This window comes from Triticum dicoccoides, chromosome 7A (genome assembly GCF_002162155.2).
Source record: "Triticum dicoccoides isolate Atlit2015 ecotype Zavitan chromosome 7A, WEW_v2.0, whole genome shotgun sequence".
NCBI lineage: Eukaryota > Viridiplantae > Streptophyta > Magnoliopsida > Poales > Poaceae > Triticum > Triticum dicoccoides.
The window spans coordinates 227,749,714-227,768,892 of record NC_041392.1 but is presented as its reverse complement, the minus strand read 5'-3'; the positions used below and the strand labels follow the sequence as shown (position 1 = coordinate 227,768,892).

The window sequence follows — 19,179 nt, the reverse complement described above, 5'->3', positions numbered from 1 at the left end:
GGAGCAGGGGCGGATGGTGCAACCAGTCGCCGGCGAGCTGCTACGGGCTCGCGGTGGGCTGCAACCTCGACCGGCCGTAACCATGGCCGCACGCTGCTGCATCCATGGAGGTTTCAGAAACACACGAAGACGACATAGGTGAGGGCGGGCGACCAGCGGCGAGGACGGCGACCATAGGCGACCGGCGGCGAGGGCGACTGGCGGTGAGGAGACGAGGCGAGGCGGTCGGCGTGTGCTGGGGCGTCGACGCGCACAAGGGGGCCCGTCCTTTTCCCGTGCGGGAGGTTGAAGAAGGAGGTGAGGGGAGGAACGGATCTGACGATGTAGGGGACCTGATCTGACGGCTGGGGCTGGACCGGCCCAACCGTTGGGCCGGTGCGCCGGCGTAGATCACTGCCCTATAGGCTTAGTGCGGCCGTGCAGGCCGTATAGTAGGCGTTTTTCCCCTGCCCTAGCCATCGCCACAACCAGGCGACTAGGAAGGTGGATCTTCTTTCACCGATCTCCACCGGCCAGGACGTTGGCCCCCTCTTCCTCTGGCTGCTGCTCCGGCAGCAGGAGGGAAGGGGGACACCGTTTCTCCGCTCTGTAGTTAGGGTTTGGATTTGTAGGTCGTGGTGCGTCGTTGGGGTGGTGGGAGCGGCGCCCGGGCGAATAAATTTGCCTCAACTTTACTCCCACACTGACGGTGCTCAACATGGCGGCGTCTCGGAGTTGATGGCATCGTGTGTTTGCCGATCCTTCAGATCGGCGACGTTAGGGTTCATGGATGGTGTCGGCGAGGCGGTGGCGGTGACTCCATCAGGTATGTCTCTCCTTCTGCTCTATCCCCGTTGCTACAGCGTTATCTCCGACGTCATGGTGGAGCAGGAAGGTTTTGTCGTCCAGGAGTATGTGCAGACGGTTGTCTACGCAAGTGACAGCTGGAAGATGGTGTATCTTGTGTTGGGTTTGTGGTTGAAGGCTGACAGTTTTGGTTTCCTCCTTCGGCGTCATAGTCGTGTGGGGGTGTCAGTTCTGGAGTTCGATTGTGTGTCCGGGGACATGTTGCCCCGGTCTGATTCTTTCAACGGCAATTGTTTTGCTTCAAGCAAACTACTTTGGAGGTCCGTAAAGCTGCTGATCGGCGATGGAGCCGCGTCGAGCTCGTGTGAAGAGGTGATCTGTCTCCTTTTCCTTAGTGGAGAGGGACAGTCGCTGGTTTTTTGCATAGGATTATCCTATCTTTTCAGTCCTGTAACGTCGATGTTTACGTGCCTTGTAATTGAATCTTTATTTTATTAATGAGACACGTATTATCATGCAAAAATAGGTATTGGGGTCAATTGACCCCAGGGGAATTAGGATATCTTTCATTAATTTAGTACTAAACAATATTATTTATTAAAGATAGAGTATCTACAACCGGACCTCTCAAACTTGTCTTCTATCTTCGGGCGGACCGATCAGTCACTGCCCGGTCACGATTTTTTGACCCAGACGGCCCCCTTAAATGGCCCTCGAACGTCCGAGCTGACCGGCACCCCCCATATCCAGCCAAATATAGGGTGGATATGGAGGCGTCCGGGAACGCCCGCCATGTCGGACTCGGCCCATGCTGGCCCACCCAACCCCACTTACATTCATCCCCATCCTCTCACCGGAGCAAATCCTAGCCACTTCACTCCCTCCCCTCCACTCCTCTCCGCCACCCGAGCTCACCTCCGGCGGTTTCCGGTCTTCTCCGCCATGGCAGGCAACGGATCAGACTCCGACCAGTCTGGATCCGTGACTGGGGTGTCATTGCACTCCGCCTCTCTCAGAAGGACATCGCCCGACCGACGGACGGATCCGTCCGCCGCGATGCCATAGCGTCGGCTCACCGGGCGCTCGGGTCCTCTGGTGCTCGATCCTCGCGGGCCTGGTCGAAACATCTGTCATTCCCCATCATCGGTCGGGCAGAGTATGAGTCCCATCGGGAACGAACGGCCCGCCATGGGAAGAAGAGGATAAGGAAGAGGAGGATAAGGGCCGGCAAGGCCCGGATCGCGGCGGAAATGGCGGCGGCGGAGGTGGCTGATGCGGCGGTGCGGGCGGTCGCAGAGGAGGAAGCCATCAACGCCTGCATTATGAAGAAACGACTACAGAGGAAACGCGCGCCCTCGCCCGAGAGTAGAATCGGGCTGTCCGTGCCATGGTCGGACTTCCATCGAAGGAGGAGGAGGAGGACAACGACGCCGAGGATAGCTCCGGCAACGAGCAGATCCGGCTCGATCCGTACCGCGTCATCGACGGTATTTCTGCGAGAAGACCGGCAAGGGCGCCGGCAAGGGTAAGGGCAACCGTGGATGAACTCCACCATAGCCAAACATGTCAAATTTTGGTAATCCGATGGCATATTTAGTGTAGTGGGATGGAGTAGCCGGACGATGCGTGTGCGTCGACGTAGTTGCATGAGTTTTTATGGATTTAAGAATGTTAATTGAGGTGTTTAGATATGGATTACAATTTTTTAAGGAGTGCCCGGTCAGTGCCTGCGAACGTGCCCAGACGCGTCCATGTGCATTTGAGGGTCAGATTTGCCAAGTCCGATGCTCTAGCCCCACTGCCATCGGCATGACACCATCGAACTTTATTTCTAGCTTTGTACGGAGAAACCTCAATCTTGGGATGAATGGCCTACATTATTTAATAGAGTCGTACAAGAAAAAAAAATCTTATTCAAGTGTGCAGTTTTATCTCACCTGCGGCAGAGCAGACAACACAGTCAAGCAGGCAGCGGAGATACTTCCAAGTTCCAACCTTGTGCTCCGACTCTCAAGTCCGTCCTCAACACAGCTCATTTCACCTGCCCTAGCTACGACCTTCCCCTGCATTTGCATTTTCCTGCTACGCAGCCGCTACTGATTTTCCCATTTGTCTCTAGTCTTTAAAGATGAAAACTCAGAGATCCAAAATTTCTGTTGGGTTTCCACGGACACCGCAAAGCAGAGATGAAGCGATAACATCCTGCCCAGAGGCCGACGTGGGCGCATCTACGCCCGTGGCTTGCAGATTGGCTCCGGTTGGAGTCGAGTTAACGTGTCATTTTATCCCAGAGCTCCATGTGCTGAACAAAAAGATATTTCCTTTAGGCGATCCAAATCCAATGCACTGGACTGCATTCTGGGGCAGCAATTTTACACGTGGACCAGTCCATTTCCTGTAGATACGATGACACAGACATAGATTCATGTATCCAAGCCAGGTTGTTGTACTCCAGTGATTTCGGGGCATGTTGGTACAATGGTACAGATAAAATGGCATAAGACCCACAAATTTGTCCACGGATAGGGACCAATCCGTAAACACTAATCTTAGAGAGACGGCCATTCAGTGCTGCCCGCATACATTTCAAACACAGTTCAACAGAATAGACGAAATTGATGCAAATACGGTGGATTTTCATACAAAGCGGAGCGCATTCATTACTATTCAGACATTTTTCCTATAAACCAGACAAAATTCATTATATTTTTCATATAAATCAGACTCGACCCTACTCTAAACCTAATCTAAATGATCGTGAGCGCCTATTTCCCATGTCCGGCTATGACCCCCGAGAACTGAAGCTTTGCCTTCTTCAGTTCCGCCTTGGTGCTCTCGATCTCTGCCTCCATAACCTCCAACTCCGGAGCCTCGGGAAGTAAAGTTGTCTGGCTCCAATGTCACCGCCATGCAGCTAATCGACCGATGATGTTCAGCCCACCAAGGTTGGCTTCAACGGGAGGGGAGGAGCGGTGGCCTTCTTTAGGCCTGAGCGGCGGCGACCTACCATGCACTACTCTTTCTCGTTGCCGGCAGCGCCCGCGGACGTGCCGGCTTCGTGGTCGTGACGACGGGGCACTGCCGGCTTCGTGCTCGTGACGACAGGGCGCGGCCGTGGCGGAGCTGATGATGTCTTCCTCCTCGTCGCTCTTGCCCCACACCTCATCCGTCGCCTCGTCGAACTCCCTGTAGGCGGCTTCTAACTCCGCCTAACATTGGCGATACCGTCAGCGTTCGCGGCGAATCTCGCGGGCAGAGTGGTAGGACTCGAGCAACGTCTCCTGCTCGGGCACGTCCACGTCAGGCACGATGGATGTGCTGGTGGTGAGCAGCTCCTCCGCACGCCGGTGCTCCTCAAGGAGGCGGAGGTAGTAGGCCTGGTCGGCAGCGTCTGCCGGAACTTGGCCTCCTCCTCCTCCCGCAGCATGTCCGTGTAGTGCGCACCAGACTCGTCGATGGTGAGGTCCGCATGCACCGACGAGGAGGGTGGCGCCGTCTCGTCCTCCATTGGGGTGTCGCCGGTCGTCGTCTGCTGGCCGACCTGCCAGCCGGCAGCAATAGCGGCCATCTCCTTCTTCTGCTCCAATGAGAGGGTGTCCCAAAGGGCTTTGGAGCGCGAGGAGGCCATGACGGGCTGCTGCGGAGAGGAGAAAGGGACCAGAGGAGGATGACTCCGGCTATAGCCGGGGATAGAGTTTATATAGCGGACATACGGCAATGGGACGCGGTGGTGAGGTTAATGGTAGGCGGCAGACGGACGGACGGGTAGCGCCAGAGTAGGTTCCTCGGCAACCGCATATCATTAATGTAGAGGCGACGGACCGACACGGTGTCGTTTGAACGCGGAGTAGTCGCCGGCACGCCGCTTCAATGCTGGCATCAGTGAGAGGTCGTGCCGCTTTGGCCCGACATGAATGCGGCACTGGCGCTCTGGAGCGGCGCCGACTATTTCGGGCGGAAAGCGCGCGGGCGAGGGAGGGTTTTTTTATGGACCAGGTTAGTCAGACACGGGCGTGGCTGTTGTCCAGACGCCCGCAAAGCCCCTAGCTTGTCTCCGGTTTTGGAGAATAATGAATCCAGACCATCGAGCGGATCAATTCGGACCAGCGTTCGATGACACAACACGTCCAAGCCACGCGGTTTGAACAGTTGCGGATGGCTTGAGAGTTGGTATTGAAGATGTCCTAACTGCACATGCTAGCCACTATTCCACTCCATGGTGGTTCAGAAATTGCACTACTGGATAGGAGTACAAGCTACACTGCGGCCAAAGGAAGATTAATTGCTCTTGAAGTGAAGTTGGGAGAATATACTCTTCCATTTCTACGAACGCGGGTCGATTACGATGAGTCATCTCACAAGCCATACATGTCGTCGTCAGACCAGGGAAGGGAAGGGATCACATCAGCTTCACCGCGGAAGGAGGAGTGCCACTCCATGGGGCGAGCTCTGAGGGCCTCATGGCAGGCCGCCTTATCTGCCACGCAGCACGCCCGGTGGGCCCCACGGAGGCCCTGCCCGTTGGCCGCCATGGCTCCTATATAGCCTCCGTCCATCCTATCCTCCTCTCCTTCGCACGTATTACCGCGGCTCCTCCCCTGCTCATCGGCGAGAAAAAGGTACACGCGCGCTTCTCCGTCTGTCTAACACTTCCCTTTGATGAATTATACGTACTTGTATTTGCCGGCTGATGATCATTGCCGTCTTACCGAAACTCTAGCGGCTAGGCTTTTCCGCCCAGTAATACCGATTTTCTTCTAGTAGCCGGAGGTTGCAAATACAGTACTTTTCTAGTACGGAGTATTGCTCGGCGAAGCTCGCAGGAGTTTGATTTAACGGAGAGGAATAGCTTGCGTATGACTTGATTGGTTGGTTGGTTCTCCTCTTTCTGAGTACTGTCGTCCAGATAAGCACGCCGGCAGTGTGCCAGGTCACAGGCTTTTGCGTGCGTGCAGCTTAACCTTTCGTTCTAGGCTCGTTTAGAACACTTATTAAGGCTTCCTTGAGTAGTTTATTTACCACTACCGCCTGAGTGTCCAAGTAGCCCTCGTCTTCTTAATTTGGGAGATGGCAAGAGTACTGTTATACTTACTCTTAAGGTAGTGATTGGTACTTTTTCTGTCTCAAAATATAAGAACATTTTTGACACTAGTTTAATGTTAAAAATGTTTTTATATTACGAGACAGATGAATAGTTCTCAAAAAAAAAGACAGTGATTGGTATTCTACTAAGTTTTCTTTTCGGGGGTCATTTTGCTATGCTTCTGTGAGAAATGTTTTTTTATAGAGAAACATTGATTGATAACATTCTTAGATTTTATGGGAAATATTGTTTTAGTCTAAGAACGATAGGTAAATAAACAGGTTTTCTAATTAAATATTGTAGACGTCGCAAAGATTAAACGATATTTTTTACAAGATGACTTAACTTTCTGGATAAAGTAGAAAGTGCTACAATAAGATCAAAGCGGTGAAATGATTTTTAGGCCATCTATTTGAAAACGGGCTCTAGGTTAGCATGAAAATGAGCATAATTTTTCCCGTACAATCCGGAAAACAGCTCGAATTCGACTATCAAGAAAAAACAGAACAAAACAAGCAAAAATAGCATACTGCTGCAAACACACTACAAAGTCTTAAAATGACCTAAAACAGTGGTCGCTGCCGCTTGCACTGCTAACATTTTTTTTTGAGATAGCTTGCGCTGCTAACAGTAAAAATGAAAATGAGCAGATAGACCAGGAAAATAGATTCAGCCCGTTGTTTCCAGGATTTTCTGTTGATTTTAACCACAGAGCCCGTGTTTTTGGTTTCTACTCTACTGTCCGCATCGCAGCAAGATGGACTACATGAATGGGCCAGGCCGGAACCACCTGTTCGTCCCTGGGCCGGTGAACATCCCGGACCAGGTGATCCGCGCCATGAGCCGGCAGAACGAGGACTACCGCTCGCCGGCGATCCCGGCCCTCACCAAGACCCTGCTGGAGGACGTGAAGAAGATCTTCAAGACCACCACCGGCACCCCCTTCCTCTTCCCCACAACTGGCACCGGCGCCTGGGAGAGCGCGCTCACCAACACGCTCTCCCCGGGGGACCGGATCGTGTCCTTCTCGCTGGGGCAGTTCAGCCTGCTGTGGATCGACCAGCAGCAGCGCCTCGGCTTCAGCGTGGACGTGGTGGAGTCCGACTGGGGCTACGGCGCCGACCTCGGCGCCCTCGAGTCCAAGCTCCGCACTGACTCGCAGCACACCATCAAGGCCATCTGCATCGTCCACAACGAGACCGCCACCGGCGTCACCAACGACCTCCACGCCGTCCGCAAGCTCCTCGGTCCGTCCCAAGCTAATCTTGCCACCTCTTGCATGCATGCATCGATCTTGATTGATATGCTTACGTGTGGATGATGATATGTATATATGATGCAGATGCGTACCGGCACCCGGCGCTGCTGCTGGTGGACGGGGTGTCGTCCATCTGCGCGCTGGACTTCCGCATGGACGAGTGGGGCGTGGACGTGGCGCTGACGGGGTCGCAGAAGGCGCTGTCGCTGCCGACGGGGCTGGGCATCGTGTGCGCCAGCCCCAAGGCGCTGGAGGCGGCCAAGACGGCCAAGTCGGTGCGCGTCTTCTTCGACTGGAAGGACTACCTCAAGTTCTACAAGATGGGCACCTACTGGCCCTACACGCCCTCCATCCAGCTCCTCTACGGCCTCCGCGCCGGCCTCGACCTCCTCTTCGAGGAGGGCCTCGACAATGTCATCAAGAGGCACACACGCCTCGGCACCGCAACAAGGTACTCCTACGTAGTAACCTGCTCCACCAATTCTTGTCTGTCTCTGCCTGCATGACGGCTTGACGAAAAATGGATGAATCTGAACCAGGCTGGCGGTGGCGGCGTGGGGGCTCAAGAACTGCACTGCGAAGGAGGAGAACTTCAGCGACACGGTCACCGCCGTCGTCGTGCCGCCGTACATCGACAGCTCCGAGATCGTGAAGCACGCGTGGAAGCGGTACAACCTCAGCCTCGGGCTCGGGCTGAACAAGGTCGCCGGCAAGGTCTTCAGGATCGGCCACCTCGGCCACCTCAACGAGGTACGTACGCACGCACGTCGCCGTAGAAACCGCTTGCGATCTGCATCGCCGATGACCAACGCGTGCTTTGCCGTCTTTGCTGCAGCTGCAACTTCTGGGCTGCCTCGGCGGGGTGGAGATGGTGCTCAAGGACATCGGGTACCCGGTGAAGCTCGGCAGCGGCGTGGCGGCCGCCGCGGCGTACCTCTCGAATTCCACGCCCCTCATCCCCTCCAGGATCTGAGCAAAACCCACGCACGAAGGCAAGGGGGTCGCGAGAAGAAGAAGAAGAAGAACAAACATCGTACGGTGCCCTGCTCCGGGAGCAGAGCATGCAGGCGTAGTACACTACTGGCTCTGGTTATACTCTCTGTATGTAAAGTTAATTTTCACACACCCATCTGTGCTAAAGGAGTATAATTTCGTCAACTGAAGCTTTAATTAAAGGAAATTGAACCCGGATTAATATTACATCATGTGCCTCTTTTAGATGGCTAGGCTTGGTAATTGGTATTGTCTGATTGATCTACTCTGTTTCCTGCTACTGTACATAAGCTGTTTATAGTTTTATAACCACTGAACTACATAGCGCGTCATCCATCACCGAAGAAATCCAGGCAGCAGCTTGGTACAAAAATCACGTGCACCCCACCCGTGCGACGGTAAGGCCAACTCCACCGCGCGACTTCAAACGGACGTCAGCTTTGTCCGGATTATGTCTATTTGGGTAAGGCGATGGAGTCATGTCCGGACGTGTCCTAAAATGCGATGGCCGTACACCCAACGCGCGGCCGCATCCTTTGGCCCCATCTTGTCCGCCTCCATTTCAAAAAAAGAACAACATTTCAAATACCAAGTCCTGGTTCAGGCCAGCGGCCCTAGTTCACGCCGGCAACATAGCCAACGGCCAATGTATCCTTGCCGGCAACACAACCAGCCTTCAAAATGAATAGTTTTGTTCGCCGGCAACACAAGCAGCCTCCAAAATAAATGTGTTTTTCGCCGGCACACAGCCAACGGTCCAGCGGGCGGGCGGCACCCATGTCAGCCTCCAAAAAGAACGGCCACGGCCGATCGGACGACCTAGTTTAGGTCGTCGGCGTCAAACATCTCCTTCTGCCTGGCCTCGAACCAGCTCCTTATCTTCTCGCTCATCTTGGTCAAGTCCACGCTCATGATCGCAAGGGCCACCTCATTTGCTTTGGTTGCAACATTGGTGGCCTTGATGTCGAGCTGCCGCTGCCTGGCCAAGACATTGGCGGCCTCGATGTCGAGCTGCATTTGCCGGGACGCCTCCTCCATGTCGATCTTCCTCCTCTTGGCCGCCTCCTCTATCTCAAGCTTCTTCCTTTGAAGCTCTAGGTATTGCTTCATTTGCTCGTCCTTACTTTGCCGCTTCTTCTCGTCCCTCACATCCTTTTGAGACAGCATGCCATGCAAAGTCGCACGCAAGGCCATGGATGAGGCATCACGTATGTCGTCCACCTTGGAGTTGGTCTTGCCCCTCGGCCTCTTCAACGCCTCGCCATCTCCACCTCCGGTGAACTTGGTCGTCTTCTTGCCTCTCTTCCTTTGAAGTTCACTATATTGATCCTTGAACTTGGGGTAATTGTTGATGATCGTCCAACAATGCGTAAGAGTGAATGGCTTGTCATTGTGTCGGGCCTTGAATGCTTCCAAAGATTGAAATGCCTACACCACATGATCAACAACAATTGAACATGCAAACATATACAAGGCCGAAGTCTCATGGCCGTAGTAAGGAAAGGACTAGGATGAGGAGAGCATACCAAGTCCCCAACGCCGAGACCACTCACCGGCTGTCCTTCAACGCTCTCAAATGCGGCGCAATACTTGTTACACTCTTGTTGGATGAACAACCACCTCTTTTGAATCGAGGTGATGCCACGGTTGCTTGTGATTTGGTAGGGCTCAAACATGTTCCTTTCATGGAATGTTGTGTGGACTCTCATCCAAAAAACAAGACCCTTTTGTTGCGCGCCGGTCTTTGGATTTTGGCTAATCTTCTTCCAACATTGGCAAATCAACTTGTCCTCATCTTGGGTATATGAACCCGTGCGAATGCTCTTCCTCCTCTTTTGTGCTTCCGCTCTTTGGGTGAGCTCGTCGATGAACAATGGCTCGCCACCAATATCAATGTCATTGCCTTCTTCTTCATCACCATCACCTTCGCAATAGATGTCATCGTCTTCATGCCACGAGTCACCATGGTCGTAGTCAGCACGGTCGTCGGCCTCTTCATCGGCAACGAACTGGGCGCGACCATCCTGACTTTGGGTCTCGTCGGGGTTGTAGGCACTGATACGTCTCCGTCGTATCTATAATTTTTGATTGTTCCATGCCAATATTATTCAACTTTCATATACTTTTTGGCAACTTTTTATATTATTTTTGGGACTAACATATTGATCCAGTGCCCAGTGCCAGTTCCTGTCTGTTGCATGTTTTTGGTTTCGCAGAATATCCATATCAAACGGAGTCCAAACGGGATAAAAACGGACGGAGCTTATTTTTGAAAAATATGGAAAATTTGGAAGGAAAATCAACGCGAACCAGTGCCCGAGGTGGTCACGAGGCAGGGGGCGCGCCTGCCCCCCTGGGCACGCCCCTACCCTCGTGAGCCCACCGTAAGGCGGTTGACACTCTTCTTTTGGCGCAAGAAAGCTAATATTCGAAAAAAATCACGGTGAAGGTTTCAGGCCAATCGGAGTTACGGATCTCCATATATACACGAAACGGTGAAACAGAGCCATGGAGAACGCAGAAACAGAGAGAGACAGAGAGACAGATCCAATCTCGGAGGGGCTCTCACCCCTCCCACGCCATGGGAGCCAAGGACCAGAGGGGAAACCCTTCTCCCATCTAGGGAGGAGGTCAAGGAAGAAGAAGAAGAAGGGGGCCCTCTCCCCCTTGCTTCCGGTGGCGTCGGAGCGCTGCCGGGGCCATCATCATCACCGCCATCTTCACCAACAACCTCACCGCCATCATCACCAACTTTCCCCCCTCTATGCAGCGGTGTAACCTCTCTCTTACCCGTTGTAATCTCTACTTAAACATGGTGCTCAACGCTATATATTATTTCCCAATGATGTATGGCTATCCTATGATGTTTGAGTAGATCTATTTTGTCCTAATGGCTATTTGATGATCGTGATTGGTTTGAGTTGTATGTTTTATTATTGGTGCTGTCCTATGGTGCTCTCCGTGTCGCACAAGCGTGAGGGATTCCCGCTGTAGGGTTTGCAATATGCTTATGATTTGCTTATGGTGGGTGGCGTGAGTGACAGAAGCACAGACCCGAGTAAGTAGGTTGTTTGCGTATGGGATAAAGGGGACTTGATACTTTAATGCTATGGTTGGGTTTTACCTTAATGAATCTTTAGTAGTTGCGGATGCTTGCTAGAGTTCCAATCATAAGTGCATATGATCCAAGTAGAGAAAGTATGTTAGCTTATGCCTCTCCCTCAAATAAAATTGCAATAATGATTACCGGTCTAGTTATTACCTAGGGACAAATAACTTTCTTGTTGACAAAAGCTCTCTACTAAAACTAATTTAGTTGTGTCTTTATCTAAACAGCCCCTAGCTTTTATTTACGTGCTATTTACTTTCTTGCATGCTTACCCAAAAACACATACAAGGTACTTCTAGTTTCATACTTGTTCTAGGTAAAGCGAACGTCAAGCGTGCGTAGAGTTGTATCGGTGGTCGAAAGAACTTTAGGGAATATTTGTTCTACCTTTAGCTCCTCGTTGGTTTCGACACTCTTACTTATCAAAAACTGTTGCGATCCCCTATACTTGTGGGTTATCAAGACCTTTTTCTGGCGCCGTTGCCGGGGAGCAATAGCGTGGGGTGAATATTCTCGTGTGTGCTTGTTTGCTTTATTACTAAGTAATTTTTATTTGCTGTTCTTAGTTGTTTCCTATCTTTAGTTATGGGTAGGAAACGCAAAATACCAAAAAAAATTAGTTGTACCTACTGAACCAATGGTTGAAGAACCAATCAAAATCTATCACACTGCTGAAGCTTATTACTTGGATCATCTTCGATCCCTATGTACTCGTGCTGAAACCCCAACTAGCTTAGTTGAGGGCAAACCTTTAGATGAGCATGCTTGTTATGTGCGACACCGTATATCTCGAAAAGGGAAACTTTTACAGCATCAAATTAATACTATGCAATGCTATGCTTGGAATTTATGCTATTATTATGATTTTACTTGTTGTTCTGAAAACCCTAAGAAACACCTTCCCTACCAATGTGAGTTTAGTGATTAAATGGAATCGTATCTTCGTATGCTAATGATCAACAAATTGAAGAATTTGTTGCTTTTAAGGGTGCTTTTGAAATTGCTTCTTTGATTGAAAAGTATGATGCTACTCTTTACAAATCTGAAATTTTTGCTATACTTGAATATTGTTATGAGAATTATGCTTCTAATGCCTATGTTAAACAATATATTGAGGAGTACTCCGCTGCCCAAGAAGAAACTAATATTTTGCAGGAGTCTATGGAAGAAGAAATTGATGAAATTGTGAGCTCATTGGATGAAAAAGATGATGAGGAGAACGAAGAACAAAAGGAGGAAGAGCGGATTAGCTACCCGTGTCCACCTTCTAATGAGAGTAACTCTTCAACTCATACATTGTTTAAATTCCCTTCGTGCTTACCGAAGGATGATTGCTATGATGACTATTATGATCCCATTGATTCTTTTGAAATATCCCTTTTTGATGATGCTTGCTATGCTTGTGGCCAAGATGCCAATATGAATTATGCTTATGGAGATGAACTTGCTATAGTTTCTTGTGTTAAACATGAAATTGTTGCTATTGCACCCACGCATGATAGTCCTATTATCTTTTTGAATTCTCCCGATTACACTATATCAGAGAAGTTTGCTTTTATTAAGGATTATATTGATGGGTTGCCTTTTACCGTTGCACATGATGATTTTGATGAATATAATATGCATGTGCTTGCTGCTCCTACTTGCAATTATTATGAGAGAGGAACTATATCTCCACCTCTCTATGTTTCCAATATGATAAAATTGCAAGAAACTGTTTATACTATGCATTGGCCTTTACTTTGTGTGCATGAATTGTTCTTTTATGACATGCCGATGCATAGGAATAGAGTTAGACTTCGTCATTACATGATATATGTTACCTTGTGCTCACCACTAAATTACAAATCATTGTTAATTAAAATTGGCTTTGATATACCTTGGGATCCGGGTGGATTCATTACTTGAGCACTATATGCCTAGCTTAATGGCTTTAAAAAAAGCGCTGCCAGGGAGACAACCCGGAAGTTTTAGAGAGTCATTTATTTCTGTTGAGTGCTTTCATATAGTTTAAAAACAACAAAAATAAAGAGGGGAACCCAAAACTTTTTCAAAAAAGAAAGTGAAAGTGAGAAAGACAAGCATTGTTGAAGTGGGAGAGCTCCTTGAACTTTGTTCATGCTCACGACAACTTTGTGAATCTTGATTACAGAAACTTTTCAACAAAAATAATTATCCCCTTGTACAATGTCATCGTATTATAAAAATAATGTGCCAAGGTTTGCCTTTAGGATGTTTACATTTGCTTGATGGTTTGTACGGTGCAGGACAGAAACTTTGGCTGTAGTGCGCGATTTTACATTTTTAGTTGGAATGTCAAATGGTTCTGATTATTTTTGCACTGTCTTTCTGTACAAATTGTTTATTTTTCCTAATTTTGGCAGAATTTTTCAAGTATTATAAGTATGGTGAATGTTCAGATTGCTACAGACTGTTCTGTTCTAGACATATTCTGTTTTTTATGCATAGTTTGCATGTTTTGATGAAACTATCAATTTATATCAGTGGATTAAGCCATGAAAAAGTTATATTACAGTAGACACAATGCAAAAACAAAATATGAATTGGTTTGCAACAGTACTTAGAGTAGTGATTTGCTTTATTATACTAACGGATCTTACCGAGTTTTCTGTTGGAGTTTTGTGTGGATGAAGTGTTCGGTGATCGAGAAGGTCTCGATGTGAGAAGAAGGAAGAGATGCAAGAGCTCAAGCTTGGGGATGCACGAGGCACCCAAGTAAATATTCAAGGAGACTCAAGCGTCTAATCTTGGGGATGCTGGGGAGGCATCCCCTCTTTCTTCAACAAGTATCGGTATGTTTTCGGATTCGTTTCGTTCATGCGATATGTGCAAGTCTTGGAGCGTCTTTTGCATTTAGGTTTTTACTTTTCTTTTATGCACCATGCTGGTATGAGATGGTCCTTGGTTGATTTATAGAATGCTCTTTGCACTTCACTTATATCTTTTGAGTATGGCTTTATAGAATGCTTCATGTGCTTCACTTATATCATTTGAAGTTTGGATTGCCTGTTTCTCTTCACTTAGACAGCCGCCATATGTAGAATGCTCTTTTGCTTCACTTATATTTGTTAGAGTATGGGCATATCTTTTGTAGAAAGAATTAAAACTCTCTTGCTTCACTTATATCTATTTAGAGAGATGACAGGAATTGGTCATTCACATGGTTAGTCATAAAATCCTACATAAAACTTGTAGATCACTGAATATGATATGTTTGATTCCTTGCAATAGTTTTGCGATATAAAGATGGTGATATTAGAGTCATGCTAGTGAGTAGTTGTGGATTGTAGAAATACTTGTATTGAAGTTTGTGATTCTCGTAGTATGCACGTATGGTGAACCGTTATGTAACGAAGTCGGAGCATGAGGTGTTTATTGATTGTCTTCCTTATGAGTGGCGGCCGGGGACGAGCGATGGTCTTTTCCTACCAATCTATCCCCCTAGGAGCATGCGCGTAGTACTTTGTTTCAATGACTAATAAATTTTTGCAATAAGTATGTGAGTTCTTTATGACTAGTGTTGAGTCCATGGATTATACGCACTCTCACCCTTCCACCATTGCTAGCCTCTCTAGTACTGCACAACTTTCGCCGGTACCATAAACCCACTGTCGGTGTCAAAACCGGAGGATCTCGGGTAGGGGGTCCTAAACTGTGCGTCTAGGCCGGATGGTAACAGGAGACAAGGGACACGAAGTTTTACCCAGGTTCGGGCCCTCTTGATGGAGGTAAAACCCTACGTCCTGCTTGATTGATATTGATGATATAGGTGTTACAAGAGTAGATCTACCACGAGATCAGAGAGGCTAAACCCTAGAAGCTAGCCTATGGTATGATTGTATGCTGTGATTGTTGTCCTACGGACTAAAACCCCTTCGGTTTATATAGACACCGGAGAGGGTTAGGGTTACACAAGGTCGGTTACAAAGGAGGAGATATCCATATACGTATTGCCTAGCTTGCCTTTCACGCCAAGTAGAGTCCCATCCGGACACGAGACGAAGTCTTCAATCTTGTATCTTCATAGTCTAACAGTCCGGCCAATGGAGATAGTCCGGCTGTCCGGAGACCCCCTAATCCAGGACTCCCACAGTAGCCCCTGAACCAGGCTTCAATGACGATGAGTCTGGCGCGCAGTTGTCTTCGGCATTGCAAGGCGGGTTCCTTCTCCGAATACATTACAGAAGAAGTTGAATACGAGGATAGTGTCCGACCTTGCAAAACAAATTCCACATTCCACCGCAGAGAGAATAACGTTTTCGCAGATTTGATCCGCTAGCTTGTTTTGGCAACATGACGTCATGTCATGGCCCGGTGACTATTCGAACCGTTTCTTTTAGCGAGCCCCGCACATAACGCGAGGCAATTTTTCGACACGTCTTGTCAAAGCAGAGATCGTGTCCCCTTATTATGGGATTCTCATCAATACGGGCGTGGGTAACCTAACCTCGCCATCAATTGCGGCGCTTGGGGGATAAGCGAGTTTTACTAGGCAAGTGGGGACGTTTAATTTTGTCCGCCCATATAAAGGGATAAGGATTCACCTTTCTATCCACGCCTTCTTCCTCCTCTGCTTATCCGCTCCCGCATACTCGAGCTCTAGCGCCCAAGTCCTCACTTCCATCTCAACCTTCTCCAACCATGTCCGGAGCGGGAGGCAAGTGGATGGTCTCCTCCGTCACGGAGGGAGACGTCAAGAAACTGAGGAGAGCCGAATACCTGCACGACGACATCGCGCACCGGTTCCCAGATGAGGGACAGCTCATCCCCACCCCCGAGCCCCATGAGAGGGTGGTATTCCTCACCCATTTCCTCCGCGGACTGGGATTCCCTCTCCATCCCTTCGTCCGGGGGCTCATATTTTATTACAGCCTGGATTTCCACGATCTGGCCCCGAACTTCATCCTCAACATCTCGGCGTTTATCATCGTGTGCGAGGCCTTTCTCCGTGTCAAGCCCCACTTCGGCCTATGGCTGAAGACCTTCAACGTCAAGCCGAAGGTAGTGAGCGGCCGCCAGGCGGAGTGCGGAGGCGCCATGGTGGGCAAGATGCCCAACATCACATGGCTCGAGGGCACCTTCGTGGACACCATAAAGGGGTGGCAATCGGGATGGTTCTATATCACCGAGCCGCATGACCCCGCATGGGTAGCGGCCCCCGAGTTCCGATCTGGCATCCCCATGCGGCTCACCTCCTGGAAAGAGAAGGGCCTGTCCTGGGGTAATTCAAAAGAGCTGACCGGACTCCAGTCATGTATTCAGAACATGATGGACAAGAAGCTCAAGCTTGTTAACATAGTCCAGGTTATGCTCGTCCGCCGGATACTCCCGTGCCAACAACGGGAGTTTACCTTGTGGGAGTTCAATCCGGCGCAGCACCGAACTCTGAACAGGCTCTTCGACACGACTCATGAAGATGCCTGGAGGGTGCTGTTCAAGGGCGCCGCGGTCCCTCCTCCCATTATTGAGGATCGCGGATTCAGCGTGAAGTGCCAAGCCAATGCGGTAAGCTGTTTTACCTTTTATAGGATACTTGTTTTCTATACAGATTGACTCTGCGCGGGATCTAAATTCCCGTGTCGTTAACAGGACTGGCAGAGAATGGCCGGACAGATCGACTGTCCGGCTCCCTTGCCTGAAGGCCCCGCAGACGCTCTTCTAACGAAGATGCTGACTCCGGCCCCTTATAAGGTGCCGGAGAAGACCAAGAAGGCCAAGGGAGCTCGAAAGAGTTCCCGACGCCAGGCATCGTCGGACTCACCGTCCGATGATTCTGCGGCACACTCTTCCCTCGAAGACGAGGAAGAGGAAGAAGAGGCTCCCCCACCGACTGGGGGAGACAAGAAAAGAAAGGCCGCCCCAACTGGGGAGGCCGAAGGGTCCAAGAAGGGAAGGACGCTCCTTCCAGACAGCTCCACCGCCGCCGTCGAAAGTGAAGACGAGTGGTTGCCCAGGGGCAAGCCCCAGGGGAGATCGTAAGTGTTCGGATACCAAAGTAACCCATAGGATTCCTTTGTCGCATTGCTTTCCCTAATGCCGAACTCAATTGTACAGGCCGCCCTGAGCCAATATCGAGGTATCCTCGGATGGCTCCCTGGGCTTGTCAGACATGGATAGCGATCCGGTCCCGAGCGCCACCTCCCCTTATCCGTCCGAAGACGCCGAGGTGCTGTCTCAAGAGGCACCGAATTGAGGGGGGACAGTCCCGGAGGCGCCTAAAGGTGACCTTCCAGACTCCGGGAGCCGAGGGGACGGGGTCCCCGAGAGCTCTGAGTTCGGCCCTCAGCCGAACACCGCGCCGGACCCTCCAACGGATCCGAGCTCGGGCAGGCGGTCCCCTTCTAAGGAGGGTGATACGCCTGTGCCGGTGACCTCTGCCCATCCAGAGGCGCCGGACACTATGTTGGAAGCGCTTCGCAGCACTTCCATCGAGGAGGAGCACCGCACTATAATGAGTGCGGTGATCTAGAAGGTTCAGTCCGCCAAGAGCGGATTGACTGAAGCCTGTACTAGCCTTCTAACAGGCTTTGAGGTAAGTGTTTTAAAATGTAGTAGAAGTGTTACCGCATAGACAGTAGCCCCTGATGCTTTGTTCGGTGTTCACAAAGAAAAGCCGAACAGAGGATCAAATAATATTGCAGGAGTCTAATATAAGTATGTCGATATGCATGTGCAGGCTTCGCTGCTGGCGTCCGCCGCACTAACTGCGGAGGTCGCCGTACTGAAGGAGGCCCTCGAGGGGTCCCAGAAGGAGCTCGGCCTTGCTAAGAGGCAGCTCGAGGAGAACAAGGGTAAGTAATACCCCGTCTGTAGATGAGAAAAAGGACGCGATTGCTAAATGACAGGATCATTGTATGTTTGCTAGGGGCCACGACCGAGGTGGCGACCCTGAAGCAAGCGCTGTCCTAGGCCGAAGAAAAGGCGGCCCAGGAGCGCACCGAGCGAGAGAGGCACGAGGCTCGGGTGGGCGAGGTGCAGCAAGAGCTCCAGGCTCTCGTGACAAAGCACGAGGCGTTGGAGCTTGACTTGAAGACGAGAGAGTCTGAGCTTGTTGCGGCCCGTGAGAGCGCGAAGAGTGCCAAGGCCGAGGCCTAGAAGGCCCTTCAGGAGATCGACGCGATGAAGAAGATTGTCACATCCCTAGCTGCTGGTAGTGCTCTAGGCTAGCTCATGTGTGCATCATGTTTAAATTCTGAAAATTTGAACTGAGGGAATTTTGGAAGCCTCAAAAACTTAAATAAAAGAGGGGCAAAAACCCTAGAAATCTCATTCATTGCTCCAAAATGCTCTTCTTAAATGTTTGATAATTTTTGGTAAGGGTTCTGGTCCCAACCAAAATATTGAACATTTTTAAGGATTTATTTTTGGGACTTTGGATTTAATTAATTAGCTACTTGAATTTGAATTATATTCATATAATTAGAATATAATTTCAAATACCCCTGAAATATTTTATAAGCTTTTGGAAAAGTCCATCTAGCAATATAAAATATTCAGAGGAGTTTTAGGCATTGTTTGAATTATTTTAAATTCAAAACAGTGGCAAAATAAATTAAATAAAAATAAACAGAACAGAAAAAAAAACAGAGCAGAGGACTACCTGGCGCTCACCTCAGCCCACTTACCTGGCCCAGCTCCTCCAGCGCGGCCCAGCCCATCTCCACTCCCTCCCCTGTCGTCTTCCTCCCTGCCAGGAGAACGGGCACGCGCCCGGCGCGCGCGGCCACGCGCCCCGGCCACCTCCTGCTTCCCGGCCACCTCCTGCTTCCCTCCCCCCCCGGCCTCCCTAGCGACGCCACGACGAGGCCTCGTGTCCCCTCGCTCCTCTTCCTCCCCCGCTGCATCCCCTCTCTCCTCTGCTCCCTCTCTCTCGCCCGGACCGAACGGAGCCGCCGCCACTGACGAGCTCCCTCGCGGCCACCGCCACCC

The 19,179-nt window shown here is 50.2% G+C and overlaps 1 protein-coding gene across 1 annotated transcript; it reads left to right on the top strand.

Moving 5' to 3' along the window:
• The first annotated feature begins 5,269 nt into the window (after window positions 1-5,269).
• LOC119333254 (serine--glyoxylate aminotransferase) lies at window positions 5,270-8,363 on the top strand. The gene is made up of 5 exons (XM_037606212.1): window positions 5,270-5,405; window positions 6,623-7,116; window positions 7,212-7,578; window positions 7,667-7,877; window positions 7,963-8,363. Exons 2-5 carry the CDS (start codon window positions 6,627-6,629, stop codon window positions 8,098-8,100), a joined length of 1,206 nt encoding a protein of 401 aa, XP_037462109.1. The 5' UTR covers window positions 5,270-5,405; window positions 6,623-6,626; the 3' UTR covers window positions 8,101-8,363.
• Window positions 8,364-19,179: the final 10,816 nt, after the last annotated feature.